Here is a 13,542-nt window from a genome sequence, read left to right on the forward strand (position 1 = left end):
ATCAAATCATACAAGTGGCCTCAGCTCGACTCGAGTCAACTAACTACCGCAACACACCCCCGACTCGTATTACATAGACAGTGATAGCCAGTTCTGGAATTACATTTAAATCACATCGTCAATGGATACGCGAATCACATTATCGTCAAGATGCAAATTCACGCAAAATCAAACTTATGGTACACACGTCATCCAGCGCACACTGCGACCTTATCACACCCTTCGATATGGGCCGTCTAACTTAACGAGCATCAACTCATATAAAGACCACAGACTAAACCACCGGTAAGATAGTGTCAAACTACTCAACCGCATTAACATCAGCATCCACCCCCAGCTCCAACCAACAATCCCCGACACAAGCAGCAACCAAACCACCCGGCCCCTCTATTTGCCAGTTTTCCAAGACACCTTCTGCACCTTCCCATCATCCTCCAGCTTGTTATACGCCCGGTCATGCCGATTCTCGACCTCGTCATTATGCCGCCTCACCTCCTCGGGCACATCCGGACGCGGGTTCCCCTCCTCGTCGACGTTGGGCGACTGCCCGTTGCTGATGGTCGGCCGGGCGTTGTTCGACGGTCTGTTCGTCGTGTGCGGATACACCTCTGCGCCGTCGTTGTTGCGGCGGGTTTCCTCGTCTGAGGGAGGTTGGTTCTGGAAACTGGGGCCATCGCCGGATGACGAGGATGAGGATGAGGATGATGATGATGGTGAAGATGAGCCCTTGCCCTTGCTAACGTCCGGGGGAGGGGTCCTGCGTCGCGGTCAGAATCGAGCTGAACCAATCGTACTGAGGCGAAGCTCAAGCAGAGAGAGCACCACCCAGCTACAAAGGCGGGAGACTCACCTGGATGTTCTATATCGCGCGTAGGCTTGCTCGTTTTAGCTTCCGCTTTGCCTTCTGGCTTCTGTTCACCACCGCCGTAGGAGCTCTGAGTGTAGAACCGCCATGGTTGAGGGAAGAGGCTCCTCTGGCGGCAGATTGGGAGAGTCGAGGATTTGAGTGCCTTCGACGAGAGGCTACTGCGGAGGATTGGATTCATAGTTGTAGTATATGGGAGAATATTACAGATAATTGTTGTAAAGTGGTCGAAACACACTGACTTAAGGTACTCGGAAAAGTATTTATACTATCAAGAAACCGATCGCCGGATCATCAACAACCGGTTATTTCATTGCTAAATCTCCCAAATGCCGATTCATATGAGGCTTGGTGGCGTGCGGTGTCCTGTTTAAACCGGGGACAATGACGTTTGAACATAGTCATCTCCGTTGCGGATCACCGGTTCACCTGAATGTGGGCAACCCCATAATATCATATCATACAAAAGATCTAGAATTACGAATTACGAACCTCAGGCTTATTCAATTGTCCCATGTGACCGTCGAAAGACAAATCGTGATGGTATTGCCATCATACTATCGCTGTAACCCAGATATCTTGACCAGTAGCTGTAACAAAAGCAATGGAGATCAAAAACAGACAGCAGAGACTAGCCCAAAGCATGAATGACAGGATGGTGCCTTTTATGCACTGTAACCCCGTATGAACGCCATGGAATAATATCCCCAGACAAGAAATGCTAGAAGAGGGAAGGGATATTCGAGCTCAAAAGTCGAGTTAGAACACTTCGGCAGAGAACATAAACCGAGAACGCGGTCAGATGAAAAGAAAGAAATCTCGTAGGAATAAAGATGCACGCCAATGTCAGAGAATAAATTGGGATCAATCGCCCCTGGCGGATTAAGTCGTGAAGATCATATATGACACAGCTACTTGCACCTTTGAGAACGCCAACGCCTCGACCGAAAGATACATTTCATGATAAGAGATTTGTATATCAACAAGTCGACCTAATCGGTCAATGATGCGCAGTAGCACACGCTTTCATATTGTGCCTTGGCTGTATAAGTTTGAGTCGCACTGCCATAGCCTTTGAGGGTCGTTGTCGGCGTCGGTTCTACTTCTTTGATCGCAATTGTCTCGGGGAAGCCGTTGCTATCGATCCGTCCTCCAACACCTGCATCTGCTGGCAGTAGGGCGCTCGGGAGCCAGGGTGGTTTCGCTTCTCCTCGATTTTGATCCGGCGGGGATAGTCATATAAGGAATCAAGAGATGTCAGGCCTCTCTTCCCATTCTGAGGCGGAGGCGTTTCGGTTGGTGCGGATGAAGTTGTCGAGCTCTGCCGAGCATGCTTGGATGTCTGATTCGTGTACAAAAAAAATTCCATCATGGTGCCATTCCACCAACAAAACCACGGTCGATCGCCTGCTTGCACTGCCTGTTTGCGGTGGAAAGATTCAGCCATCACGTCCCGCTCCGAGACGGAGCGCTTCGATGCATCATTCGAAGAGAAGGTCCCCTGGGGGACAATCACCAGCTTGTCAAACAAGGTGAAGAAAGTAAGGGCAGGGCCTAGGGCCATGTCGCCCGAATCATAGGCCGGGGTCAGTTGCTGGGTCTGGGGCAGAATCGGTGCCTGGGCACCATAGGAAAATGAAGAGCTCAGGGGTCGCTGTTCGAAAGTGATATTGTGTCGATGACCGTCCTCTCCCTGAAGTAGGATCGGGATTTTGCTGCGGCCCATGCAGCCCCATGATGCCGTGTAACCCGACTCAGCAATGCAAAATTTCGACTGGTTCTTGGGACTGGCCGGAATGACGAACTCGCCTGTCGGCACAGGCGACACATTCGCCGGCATGGATGAGATGGGCGTCGCATCCGCCCTGGGCGTAGCTGTCACTGTGACGATGTCAGGACCTTTGGCTTTCGAGCTCTCCTCGCTCGCCGCCTTTTTCGCCCCAAGAACGCCCCCAATGACACCTGCAATGCACGCTACCACGAAGATAACGATGCTGATAAGAACCAGCGTCCAGACCGGTAATCCGCAGCACACCCTCTTCTTGCCTTTGCTTTTCAACTTTTCCTCAAACGCCATAACGCCCGTAGCGGGCGGCTCCTCATGTTCCTCAGGAGGGTTTCCATTCCCATTCACCGAGTTTCCCGCATTCCCCGCCACTACTAAAGTCCTAGACGAAGTCTCTGAGACGGGGGGCTCCCGCGACGTACTATGCGCTATTTCTTCTGTGATGATGCCAGCACCAACTCCAGAATCCGACGTCTCTTCCTCCTTCGGTAGGACCCCGTCAGGGTACCGTGAATAAGGAGGAAGCTGCTCAGTATGGCCATCAGGCCCTATGAGATCTCCAACATCGTCATCAGCACGGCCAGGGGGTCGCTGATAGGCTTGCTCGTGTCCGGGAAACCCGAGCGGGATCACCGGATTATGAATGGGAGTATCCAATCCTTCCTCCGGCACAACAGCCTGCGAATACATGGCATATGGGTGTTGCGGCGCGTTTGAATCGCCCAACGGTCGCTCCATCGGTCGTACAGTCGATGTAGTAGCAATGCTGGGCGATCGGCTGACACCGACTTGCGGATACATCGCATATGGGTGACTGGGACCAGTCGCTCCGGTGTAAGGACTCATCGCGCGAGTTGGTAAGGAGAATCGCGAGGATGTACTTTGACTGCGCTGAGCCACGGAGGCATCTGTGTTGTTGGAAGCAGTCGAGTGGCGGTTAGAAAAATCCAATCCCCCTTTCTGGGGTAAACTTGATCGATGGGGAGTGTCATCGAAGGAGACCCTAGCATCGTCGCCAAACGGATCCTCGGTCACATCTGGAGGGTCAATGGGCACGGTGTTGTATGTTTTCTGATGGGGAAGGGCAGCCGAGCGAAGCGTGTGAGATGAAACGGTGGAGGAAATTGAGGGGCTGCGCGGAGTGAGGGTAGACTGTTCAGAGTCAATCGGTTCCAGCGAGTATTCATCCGAAAAGACATTGACGTTCGAGGAGCGATCGGAGGGAGAGCGATGATGCATTGTTTCGGAATCCGGTCCTTGAGACTGTCGTTGAGGGAGAGACAGCGAGGATTGCGAAAAGGAACGCGAGCGATCGGAAGAGAGACGCCCAGACATGGCGTTACACAGCCCTGTCGGGCCTCCTCTGATGTCCAGTCAGTCTGCCAGAGAGAGGGGTGGAAACAGTCACCTGAACGAGACTGTTCCGGGTTGACTGGAATCTAGGCAGATGAATCACGGAGAGGAACGGGATCAGAGCGGGCTGAAGCGAAAGGGTGGGACGTCGAGAAGGAGAAATGAATTATTTTATCCAAATAAAAAAAAGATTATGGTAATTAAGTTAAGGAATGAAGGATGGTGATGTTGATGTTGATGGTGATGTTAACGGTGGGTGGTAGTGGTGTTGAAGGGTTTCACTGGGAGGAGAAAGAGGGAGAGCGAGAGAGAGACAGTAGACTTGGCAATTGGAAGAATCCTTGGAGTACGGAGTACTGGGAGTGGTTAGGTTTCCTTAGCGCACCAGAAACAAACTAAACTAAGGGAGTTGGCTGCAAGAGGAACTCCGTCTCAACTGAAATTGTACCAAGCAGGATCTCGGGGAGGGCTTTTTGCGGTCGCAGAACAATGAGAATATCAAATGTGGGCTCTTTTTCAGGCTTACACAGAATTTGGAGTCCATGAGGTAGTTATCCTGCAGAGCATGGTATGTGGTTTGATGATACTACTCCGTCCTCTGTCATTGATTAAATTTTATTATTAGGTTGTTGATGATGACATTCATCCCCATCTTTTGTATTCTTACATGAATACAAATAATCGAAACCTGCTACGAGTAAGATACTTTGATAGATACTGCGTGGTAATTTGCGAAGACTCGCCACTTCTGACAAGTGTCTCTAGGAGAGTCAACCCAGCGTCCCAGCCCTCCTATGGCAGTCTCTAGCCTCTTCGGCTTTGGGATGCTAAGAGACTAGGTAAGATACCTACACAAAATTGTCAATCAAATGATCAATACAACCGCCGGCGACTTTCCGGTTCTACTGGTTTTACTAAGGTATTTTCAGAAGTACTGGGATGAGCACCATAGAAGGCGTTCTCCGTTCTCCTTAATTATGACGAAGCCAAGCCGTAATTAGGTTACAAGCCTGACCTTCCAAATCTGAAACAAGTTAAAATACGCCATAGAAAAGAGGATCCTATGAGGATTGAGCATCACCATTCCATCTCCTGCAATGATAATATGATGAACGAGATACATACTATTTATGGCATATGGCATCTTCCTCCGATCGATGTTTCTTCACTCTAGAGATATCTATGGACATACTTCTGACGGCTTTCAACGATGTTGAAAAGTACACACAAGGTACAGACTCATCAAGAGACTATCTTAGGTACTTTAAGGTATTTTCGCAAAAGATTGAGAGTCCAACCTGCAGCCCCCACTACTTCTTCCAAAAGCCAATCTAATTACCGTAGAAGGCAATAGAACAGAGCTAGATATCCAAGGTAGATTCCAGGAATGGACCGATGGGCGAGTCTCTAGGCCTCCGGTGGAACCAATCTAGAGACTACCTGGGACGCCAAACTCTATCTACCTACATCTCAGTGGACACCGAGGAAGTTCTGTGAAATGCGATTGTCCGTTTGATGCGTCGATAGTATTTATCGAGATTGTCCACTAAGATAACTCCGTATGGTAGTCGAAAACGTGCATAGCTGACTGAACAGCCTAACGGTTGTCATCGAATCTCTGTACAGGCGGAAAAGGCAGAGAGTCGTGAAAAATCAATCCGCACGGAGAACCATGATACTCTCCCACCAGACAAGCATTTACGATCTTCATAGGGCAAAGCACCCGGCGGTGAGTTGGTCGTCTCAGGTACCAGGCTGCATCATCAAATGGACAGAGACCTCATTGGATCAGGAAATCAAACTCTGAAGTTGGTTCAGAGGGTTTAGTACAGGAACATACATCTCCGTCCAATGGCATTGGATGCTGCCTTTTACTCCTCTGGATGAGAAGAGTTGATCCCTTTGATCCACTTCGTCGATATTTTTGTGTGCCTTCTTCAAATATGAGTGTTCGGGAATCGGAGTGCCTTTCGACAAGTCTAGACCTGAGGCCTTACAAAGTCTGGTTCGCCCATTAAGTAAATATCTAGCCGAACCGCGATACTTGTGCGTTTGCCCGGCAGACCCTGTCACTGTCAGGCACGGAGGTGCAAGGTAGTCATTGGCTGAAACAACGAAAATAGAGCCAGCCATATCTCTCATTGGCGTGGCTATTTCTATAGACACTGTGTTGCTGTATTTGATGTTGCATTGGTCGAGCATGAGGGAATGCGACGATGTAATATTCGAAGAGCACACAGCGGTTCTTCTCCCCGTTACCGACGAAGGCTGTTGTTTCAGCGATATATGAGGAAAGAGTTACTCCGGCCTCTGCGGCACGCTTGGCTTTAGCGGATACGGAGCACTTGCTTGACTGGAAGGCCGACTTTCATCGGATTGGTGACAGCTGGCGCTCTGCAGTCCTTGACCAGGATGAAGGGGAGCGGGAGCTTGCCCTTTGCCCGGTGTGCCAAAATACTAAAGCCGAGAAGGCCACTGCTGTTGCCGCTGTGAAAGCGGAGCATGAGTAGAAGCTGGAACGCAGAAGAAGCGGCGGAAAGTGCAGCAGGCGCTGCAGAAGCAGAGCAGAGACGGCAAGCTCTCTTTGGTAAGGGCCTAGCTAGCTCTAGGCAGGCTGTTCAAAGATTTCTTCGGAGCGCCAGGATATCCGACAACTTCACTTGTCCTTTTTCACCCCAACCTCCTGGCCCACTCTGAACATCCGGTCTTACGCGAAGATACCAGGCCCAAGCACGTCTATCCAGCTCCTCCTTGCTGAGAGTGCCGGCCCAGGACAGACAGACCAGGTCAATAGCTTGTAGTAAGTAACCCAAGCAGGTCTCTTTCTCGGCTTCCAATTGCTTGACGGACTTGCGTTTTGTCTTGCTGGGGCCATTGTCGGTCTCAGTAGTCTTTGTAGCCGCTTCAGTAAAGGATCTGTAGAGATATGATTTTGCAGAATTCGGCGTGAAGATGGGCAGACTTGTATCGGCTTTGGTAGCAGGGCTCGGGCGACTGCCCTGAGCACTTCGTAGGGCTTCAAGATCCACACCCCAAAGAGGGGGCGATGTGTCTGAGCCATCGGAATCTCGTTTGCCCAAGATCTCAGCAGAAGCGGCGGCAGCGTTCCCGCCATCTTGCTCTGAGCTTGTTTCTTCTGTTGGTTTGCCTTCTTGGGGATTATAATCCCACCGTTTTAAAACCTTGATCTCTCGCCCTAGGACTTTGATCACAGGATGGCCTTCACCCCAACCTTCTTGCTCAGCGGTTTTGCCGCTTTCAATTCCGAGGCTGATGGCCTTCGACCGGCTGTTGGCACTGACCACGGCTTGAGCAAGGCTGAGTCTGCTGGAGATTGGCTGCTCTGGCATCGTGTATTTCAAGACACAGACTGCAAATGCGAGCACAAGAGGTGCCCTGTTAGTCCACAAAATGATCCGCGACAGCTCATCTTCCGATGCCGATGAGATAGGCAAAGAAAGTGCCGATTCAGTCTCGTATGGTGTGGCATCAATGCGAGCTGGTCCCCTGGCCTTTTTCTGTGGCGAGTCTGAATTGCCAGTTGGCGCTTGACGCTTTTTGGAGACTCTCTTGGCAGCATTCAGCACCTGTTTAGCAACTTTGTCGTCTTTGAAGATCTCCTGAAGAGACTTGAGTTCTGCTTTTGAAAGTTGCTCCACGCTGCTCGATGTTAGATAGCTGCATCTGATGGAGAGAGAATAAATGGTTCTCGTACGATATTAGGTTGGCTTTCTGGAGATCCATGACTTTGCCCATGGCAGACGCCAATGGTAACTTGGCATCTTGTGATAAAAATCGCAACAGAGTCTGTATTTCAGCTGAGGCCATGGCTGATGCTGTTCATGAGAATAATTCTTGTTGAGATCGTATCGCACTGTATCGGATTCAAGCTGCCTCTGTTCTGCCTCAGGCTGCAAGGATCTCCGCCTCCGCTCCGATAGCCTCTCAATGATTGCAACTTGCGAGCCACTACGATACGCTACATCTGCTAACCACGAAGCTCACGACGAGTGATTTGCTGCATACGCAGCTCTTTCACGATGCCTGACGACGCGAAGTCCAAGGCTTTTCCAGATATCTCGGCCAAACTCTCCGCCCTCCCTAAGAAATCGCTCTTCGAACGTCAAAAGGCCGAAGCCGAAGCCAAGCGTGCCCGAGAGCAAGCAGAGACAGCTGCTGTTTACGAGGATTTTGTCAAGTCGTTCGAGGATGATTCTCACCCGTCCGATAGAATCACAGCAGGAGGTAGACCGAACAACACCTTTGGAGGAAGAAGCGCCGCGTTTGGAGGTGGACCTGCGAAACGCCATTTTACCAGTTCAGGTCCTAGAAGCAGCGGCCCGGGGACTCTAGGACCTCCCCCGTCGTCGCTGTCTCGCAAACGTACTCATGAAGGATTCCAACCGTTTCAGAGGAATAGAGAGTCAGCGCAGGGTATCCTAGGATTTGACAACACTGGTTCAGTATCGGCCCCCGCTGCGTCGGCTTTTCGCACTTCGGACGACGAGGAGGACAGGGCAGCCGATGCGAAAGAGGCTGAAAGAGCAGCGGCAAAACCTACGCTTTATTTGGCTTCACTACCTCCCGGAACTTCTCCTTCTGCAATCAAATCGCTCATTCCCTCGGTGTTATCTGTCGACAACGTGAAAATCCTCCGCCCCTCCAACCAGTCCCCGACAGATCGCAAGTCGATTTCCGCCATTGTCACTCTTGCGAATGAATCCGCTGCCTCGGACATAGACTCTACTGTCAGTACACTACAAAACAAATATGTAGGATGGGGATACTATCTTTCGATTGCGAGGCATCTCTCCTCTGCCGCGATCAGTTCCTCGATGCCGGTCACCGTGGGTTCGTCGTCAACAAGCTCTCTTCCCTTCGGTGCGAAGACCATCACCCCCGATTATGGAGGTCGCTTGAACCGTGCGCCGCCTCCTGGGTCTCACCGTGGTGGCTTCGCGCCCCCGACCTCCTATGGAGCAGCATATGGTCGCAGTGGACCCGTTACGCAGGTGGAGGTAAAAACACCTTCAGACCTGAAGCAGCTCAGGCTGATACACAAGACCTTGGAGAACCTATTGAATTACGGCCCAGAATTTGAGGCCCTACTCATGAGTCGACCGGAGGTTCAGAGAGATGAGAAGTGGGCATGGCTGTGGGATCCAAGAAGCCCCGGAGGAGTGTACTATCGCTGGAAACTATGGGATATCCTCACTAACAGCAATCCTAAAGGGGCTCGGCGGGGTAGGAGTCAAAATGCATCGTTATTATTTGAGGGTGGCCCAAGTTGGGTATCGCCGGACACGGGCATCAAGTTTGAATATACCACACGTATGGATGAGTTTGTTTCCGATGAGGATTACAATTCGTCCGACGAAGAGATGTCAGACGGGGAGGATGAGAGACGACACCTAGGGGGCGCTCCGCCAGCCGACGGAGTCGGTCCTGGTAACGAAGGACTCGGTTACATGAACCCGCTACAGAAAGCCAAACTCACACACCTCCTTGCTCGGCTCCCAACCACTCATGCGAAGTTAAGGAAAGGTGATGTTGCGCGTGTTACAGCTTTTGCCATTGGACATGCTGGTGCAGGGGCGGAGGAAGTGGTGGAAATGATCGTCTCGAACATCATGAACCCCTTTGCATACACTGGGGCCAATCCTGACCGCGAGGTTGAAAAGGGTCTCGCTCGGCAGGAAGCCTCCAAGAATGAATCCAATGACGCTTCGAATGAAGGAGCCTCATCATCATCCAAAAGCAACATGGATACATCTTCCGCCAAGCTGGTCGGGCTTTTCCTTGTGTCCGATATTCTTTCATCATCTGCCACGAGCGGTGTGCGCCATGCTTGGCGCTATCGACAGCTCTTTGAATCGGCATTAAAGTCCCACCGGGTCTTCGAGCACCTAGGTAGTCTCGAAAAAGACCTGAACTGGGGACGGTTACGAGCCGAGAAATGGAAGAGAAGCGTAGGTTCACTGCTGCACCTCTGGGAAGGGTGGTGCGTGTTTCCGCAGTCGAGTCAGGAACACTTCTCTCAGGTATTTGAGAAGCCGCCGCTCACAGAAGAGGAACTTCGGGAAGAAAAGGCGAAAGCGGAGGCTGAACGGGCTGCTGGTACGGCTTTCAAGGGCAAGAATCGCTGGAAGACTCTGGAGGAGGACGAAACAGCCGGGAAATTCGACCCTTCGCGTCCTCCTGCTCAACCAGATCATAACAGAATGGACATCGACCAAGGTCATGCCGCTTCTGCAGGAGGTGACCTGGCTGGAGAGCCTATGAGCGATATAGACGGAGAGCCTATGGAAGACAGCGACCTGGAAGAAGCACCGGATGGAGAGCCGCTGGAGGAGGATTCGGCCATGGAGACCGAACAGAAAGAAGAGGCGCCCAGCAAATCCGAAGCGCCATCTCAGCTCGAATCCGGGCCTCCTGCTCGAAAACCGCGACCGAAGGCAGAGGACATGTTTGCGGGTTCCGACACGGAGTGATGTACTGTTATGTAGAATTGACAATCATTGATGGGTCAAGTTCATACTATTGTCGTAGACTCGAGAAATATTGTGTCTCATTGTTAGGCAGTTTCTGTTCGTAGCCCCGGGAAGGCAGCATTTAGCGGCGCAGAGCAGGCCGCAATAGTGTGCGATGTTCAGGCAGGAACATGTCGGCGGGCGATAAAAAGACGCTCCAAGCCTCACGATTCAGTAGGGCCCACACCTCTCCCCTCTCGGACTCAAATATCAACTTGCGATCCGTCTCTTGTTAGACTCACAAAGATCCCTTTCTTATTCCTCTCTTTGCTTTCGTCCGCTCTGAAGTAGAGTATATTCATCAAAATGGCTGGTAAGTCCCAATGACATTCCTGATTCATGTCATCCCTTTGTTGATGGCTATATTTTTGCTTGATGTTTTGCTGCCCCTCCTCCTTATACCCCACCACAGTGGTTGAGGCCAGTCGCATGCACGACCACCATCTTTCACAAGGCATACATTAAGAGAAGATGTGAACTAACTTATTACAAATGCTTAGACTTCCAGAACATTGCTCGTACGTATTCCGTCGTTGGCTCCGGGTTCACAAACACGACCAGGAGATTCTGACCCCTCCCCTCTCAATCAACAGAGCAGTTCGTGCAATTCTACTACCAGACCTTCGACACCAACCGTCAGGCTTTGGCCAGTCTCTACGTATGATTACCGCATCACCGTCGCCATTTGCGAAACTGAATATCCTGCGGAAACTGACCACCTCGGACAAACTATAGCGTGACCACTCTATGCTTACCTTCGAAACCTCCTCGGTCCAGGGTGTCAGCGGCATTGTCGAGAAGCTGACGGTTCGTTTTTCCCCGCTCGCATGTTTCGGTGATACGGCAGAGGGTTAATCTTGCGACAGTCTCTTCCCTTCCAGAAGGTGCAGCACCAGATCGCGACCTTCGATGCTCAGCCTTCGAACACGGAGGGCGGCATCATGGTCATGGTCACCGGTGGTCTGCTGGTACGTTAGGCTTTTTCCGTTGATTCGTCGTTCGTTGTAGGGTGATGGTACTGATGTCGAATAGGTCGATGAGGAGCAGAAGCCCATGAGCTACTCTCAGACTTTCCAGCTTCTTCGTGAGGGTGAGAGCTACTACGTCTTCAACGACATGTTCAGACTCATCTACCCTGCGTAAAGGAATTAATGTGGAATGATAGCGGGTTGGCCAGAAGGGCACTGGGTGAGACTTCTGGTGGCGGGAAGGAAATGGTCACATCACGATAATGAAACGAGAGAAGTTAAGGCATGTCTTCTCATGGATGCCGGACAACGGCAGTCCAAATGTTGCATGCACCCGAAAGCATTTATTCTATCGTTGGTTTCGTCAAATGAATATAGTAGATGAAACTTCTACTCTTCTATGTCAAAAGACATGAAATTGGTTCGCTGATACAGTCTCTCCGTGATTTCAACAAAATGCAGTCCGAGCTGCTCAGCAGCCTCGGCAAACGTCTAGTATCTGAACTGGATATAGTCTAGGGGAAATCCAAAACAAAACAAGTCGATAGTTACCCGTCTCTGATGCGAAAGCGCGGCCGATTCTGCGCTAAATAGATCACTGACCTTGGAGAAGTGGCGTCTCCTCAGACGGCTGCTCATGGTCTCTTTCGTCTGGGCCTTCTCCGGCACCGTTCGGAGGGAGATCTTTGCCATGGCGATGGTTACGCTGCTTGTTGGGCCCGAAATATTCAAAAAAGATGGCCAGTACCAAGAGCGTGCCTTGTAAGCATGCCGTCACAATCAATACGCCCCATGTGCTCCACCCCTTTGGTCCCAGTCGTGCAGCTAAGCTGCCTGCCCACACAAGACTTCCCGGAGTTTGGATACACATCATGGGGATGCTCAGACTACCCACACACCGCAACTTCAACGTAGTGTAGATCTGAGGGAAGTACTGGATCGAAGCGAGGATGGCAGCAACTACCCCTGAGAAGTTGGACCATGCTTGAAGCTGGGTTGGCCGGTTGACTGCGATTGCGACAGAGGTCATGAACATCACCACGGCGTGGAGGATACAAATACCGCTGACGACCAAGGCTGTTCTATATGTTGGGCCATTTCTCGCCGAAGATTCTGATTCTGTAGGTGAGGTTGGGGAGGTGGCTCGGGGGAAGTAAATAACGAACAGGAGCAGGCTGTAAACCATCTTGCATTAGCCACGTGCGCGCTATCGGACAGAGAGTAGGTGAGCTTACATGGTAACAAAGCAGAGCCACTGTGTTCCGACTTGGAAGATGCCGAGTAAGCCCCCGAAGCAAGCTAGTCCAGTGATGTTCTTGCAGCATTCCACATCCTGTAAACTCTGCTGTTGTGTCGCAACATTTGCGAACGCCGAGGTACCTGAAGTGGTTCCCAGGAGAACGAAGTATGGGGAGATCCCGAAGGAGCTTTTGAGGTTGATTATGCGAATATGTTGAGGGAGATACGACAGGAGAATCCCAAATATAATCAAACTGTGTTCGTTAGTTGGAGTTCACGAGAGCCATTGCAGCATCTTCAAAATCGTACATGGACAGGACGAAGTTCTTATAGTCTGGTGAGGTGAGATGGGTGCATTCGAGATCGGGAGTGTCCATGTTTATGGAGCGAGCGCAGCAGGCTCAATGTCTTTGGATAAAGGTTATATATAGTAGATCAGACGAATGTGAAGTAAACAGGAGCTTGCCTCAGTTGGTTTCTTCGGAGAGCTGTAAGCTTGCTAATCAGTTCTATCGAGAGGGCATTTGGTGATCAGAAATACAAATGAGTTAGTAACGTCCTTCAGGATAAGGTAGCCAGCTAGAGAATTATCCCAAGCCCTTCTTGCTAAGACCAATAGCAAAAGTTCATGATAGTTGTGGTATCTGCTGCTGTAGATGAAGGGTGGTGAGTCCCTTACAGCTGCTAAACATGGATGTCGATAACAAGAGGTCTCCGCTTTTCAGGCTACGCTAACTTAATCAGTAAGGGTAGCTGGGCGGCCTAAGGTATCTAGCTTAACTGTATTACTGTTAGGTAGGG

At 50.8% G+C, this 13,542-nt stretch overlaps 6 protein-coding genes across 6 annotated transcripts; 2 read left to right on the forward strand and 4 right to left on the reverse strand.

Moving 5' to 3' along the window:
* Positions 1-145: 145 nt before the first annotated feature.
* Positions 146-1,203, reverse strand: P174DRAFT_444088 (uncharacterized protein). The gene is made up of 3 exons (XM_024827997.1): positions 851-1,203; positions 791-793; positions 146-755 (listed from the first exon to the last, which is right to left on the reverse strand). Exons 1-3 carry the CDS (start codon positions 1,044-1,046, stop codon positions 388-390), a joined length of 567 nt encoding a protein of 188 aa, XP_024680659.1. The 5' UTR covers positions 1,047-1,203; the 3' UTR covers positions 146-387.
* Positions 1,204-1,964: 761 nt separating this feature from the next.
* On the reverse strand, positions 1,965-3,986 carry P174DRAFT_433468 (uncharacterized protein; the record flags this gene model as incomplete). The annotated part of the gene is made up of 1 exon (XM_024825808.1): positions 1,965-3,986. The coding sequence occupies one exon, from the start codon at positions 3,984-3,986 to the stop codon at positions 1,965-1,967; it is 2,022 nt and encodes a 673-aa protein (XP_024680660.1).
* Positions 3,987-6,331: 2,345 nt separating this feature from the next.
* Positions 6,332-7,832, reverse strand: P174DRAFT_453303 (uncharacterized protein; the record flags this gene model as incomplete). Its single annotated transcript, XM_024829145.1, has 3 exons — positions 6,332-6,555; positions 6,685-7,664; positions 7,720-7,832. The coding sequence occupies 3 exons, from the start codon at positions 7,830-7,832 to the stop codon at positions 6,332-6,334; spliced, it is 1,317 nt and encodes a 438-aa protein (XP_024680661.1).
* Positions 7,833-7,975: 143 nt separating this feature from the next.
* Positions 7,976-10,535, forward strand: P174DRAFT_444091 (SWAP/Surp domain-containing protein). Its single transcript, XM_024827998.1, has one exon. The coding sequence runs from the start codon at positions 8,045-8,047 to the stop codon at positions 10,493-10,495; it is 2,451 nt and encodes an 816-aa protein (XP_024680662.1). The 5' UTR covers positions 7,976-8,044; the 3' UTR covers positions 10,496-10,535.
* A 591-nt stretch (positions 10,536-11,126) lies between these two features.
* P174DRAFT_374964 (nuclear transport factor 2 family protein) lies at positions 11,127-11,677 on the forward strand (the record flags this gene model as incomplete). Its single annotated transcript, XM_024822603.1, has 4 exons — positions 11,127-11,192; positions 11,270-11,341; positions 11,401-11,502; positions 11,567-11,677. Coding segments are annotated over 4 exons (351 nt in total), but the record flags the coding sequence as incomplete, so codon positions are not given.
* Positions 11,678-11,923: 246 nt separating this feature from the next.
* On the reverse strand, positions 11,924-13,425 carry P174DRAFT_453306 (PQ-loop repeat-containing protein). Its single transcript, XM_024829146.1, has 3 exons — positions 13,051-13,425; positions 12,738-12,995; positions 11,924-12,677 (listed from the first exon to the last, which is right to left on the reverse strand). Exons 1-3 carry the CDS (start codon positions 13,116-13,118, stop codon positions 12,098-12,100), a joined length of 906 nt encoding a protein of 301 aa, XP_024680664.1. The 5' UTR covers positions 13,119-13,425; the 3' UTR covers positions 11,924-12,097.
* Positions 13,426-13,542: the final 117 nt, after the last annotated feature.

Source organism: Aspergillus novofumigatus, assembly GCF_002847465.1.
Source record: "Aspergillus novofumigatus IBT 16806 chromosome Unknown P174scaffold_6, whole genome shotgun sequence".
Lineage (NCBI taxonomy): Eukaryota > Fungi > Ascomycota > Eurotiomycetes > Eurotiales > Aspergillaceae > Aspergillus > Aspergillus novofumigatus.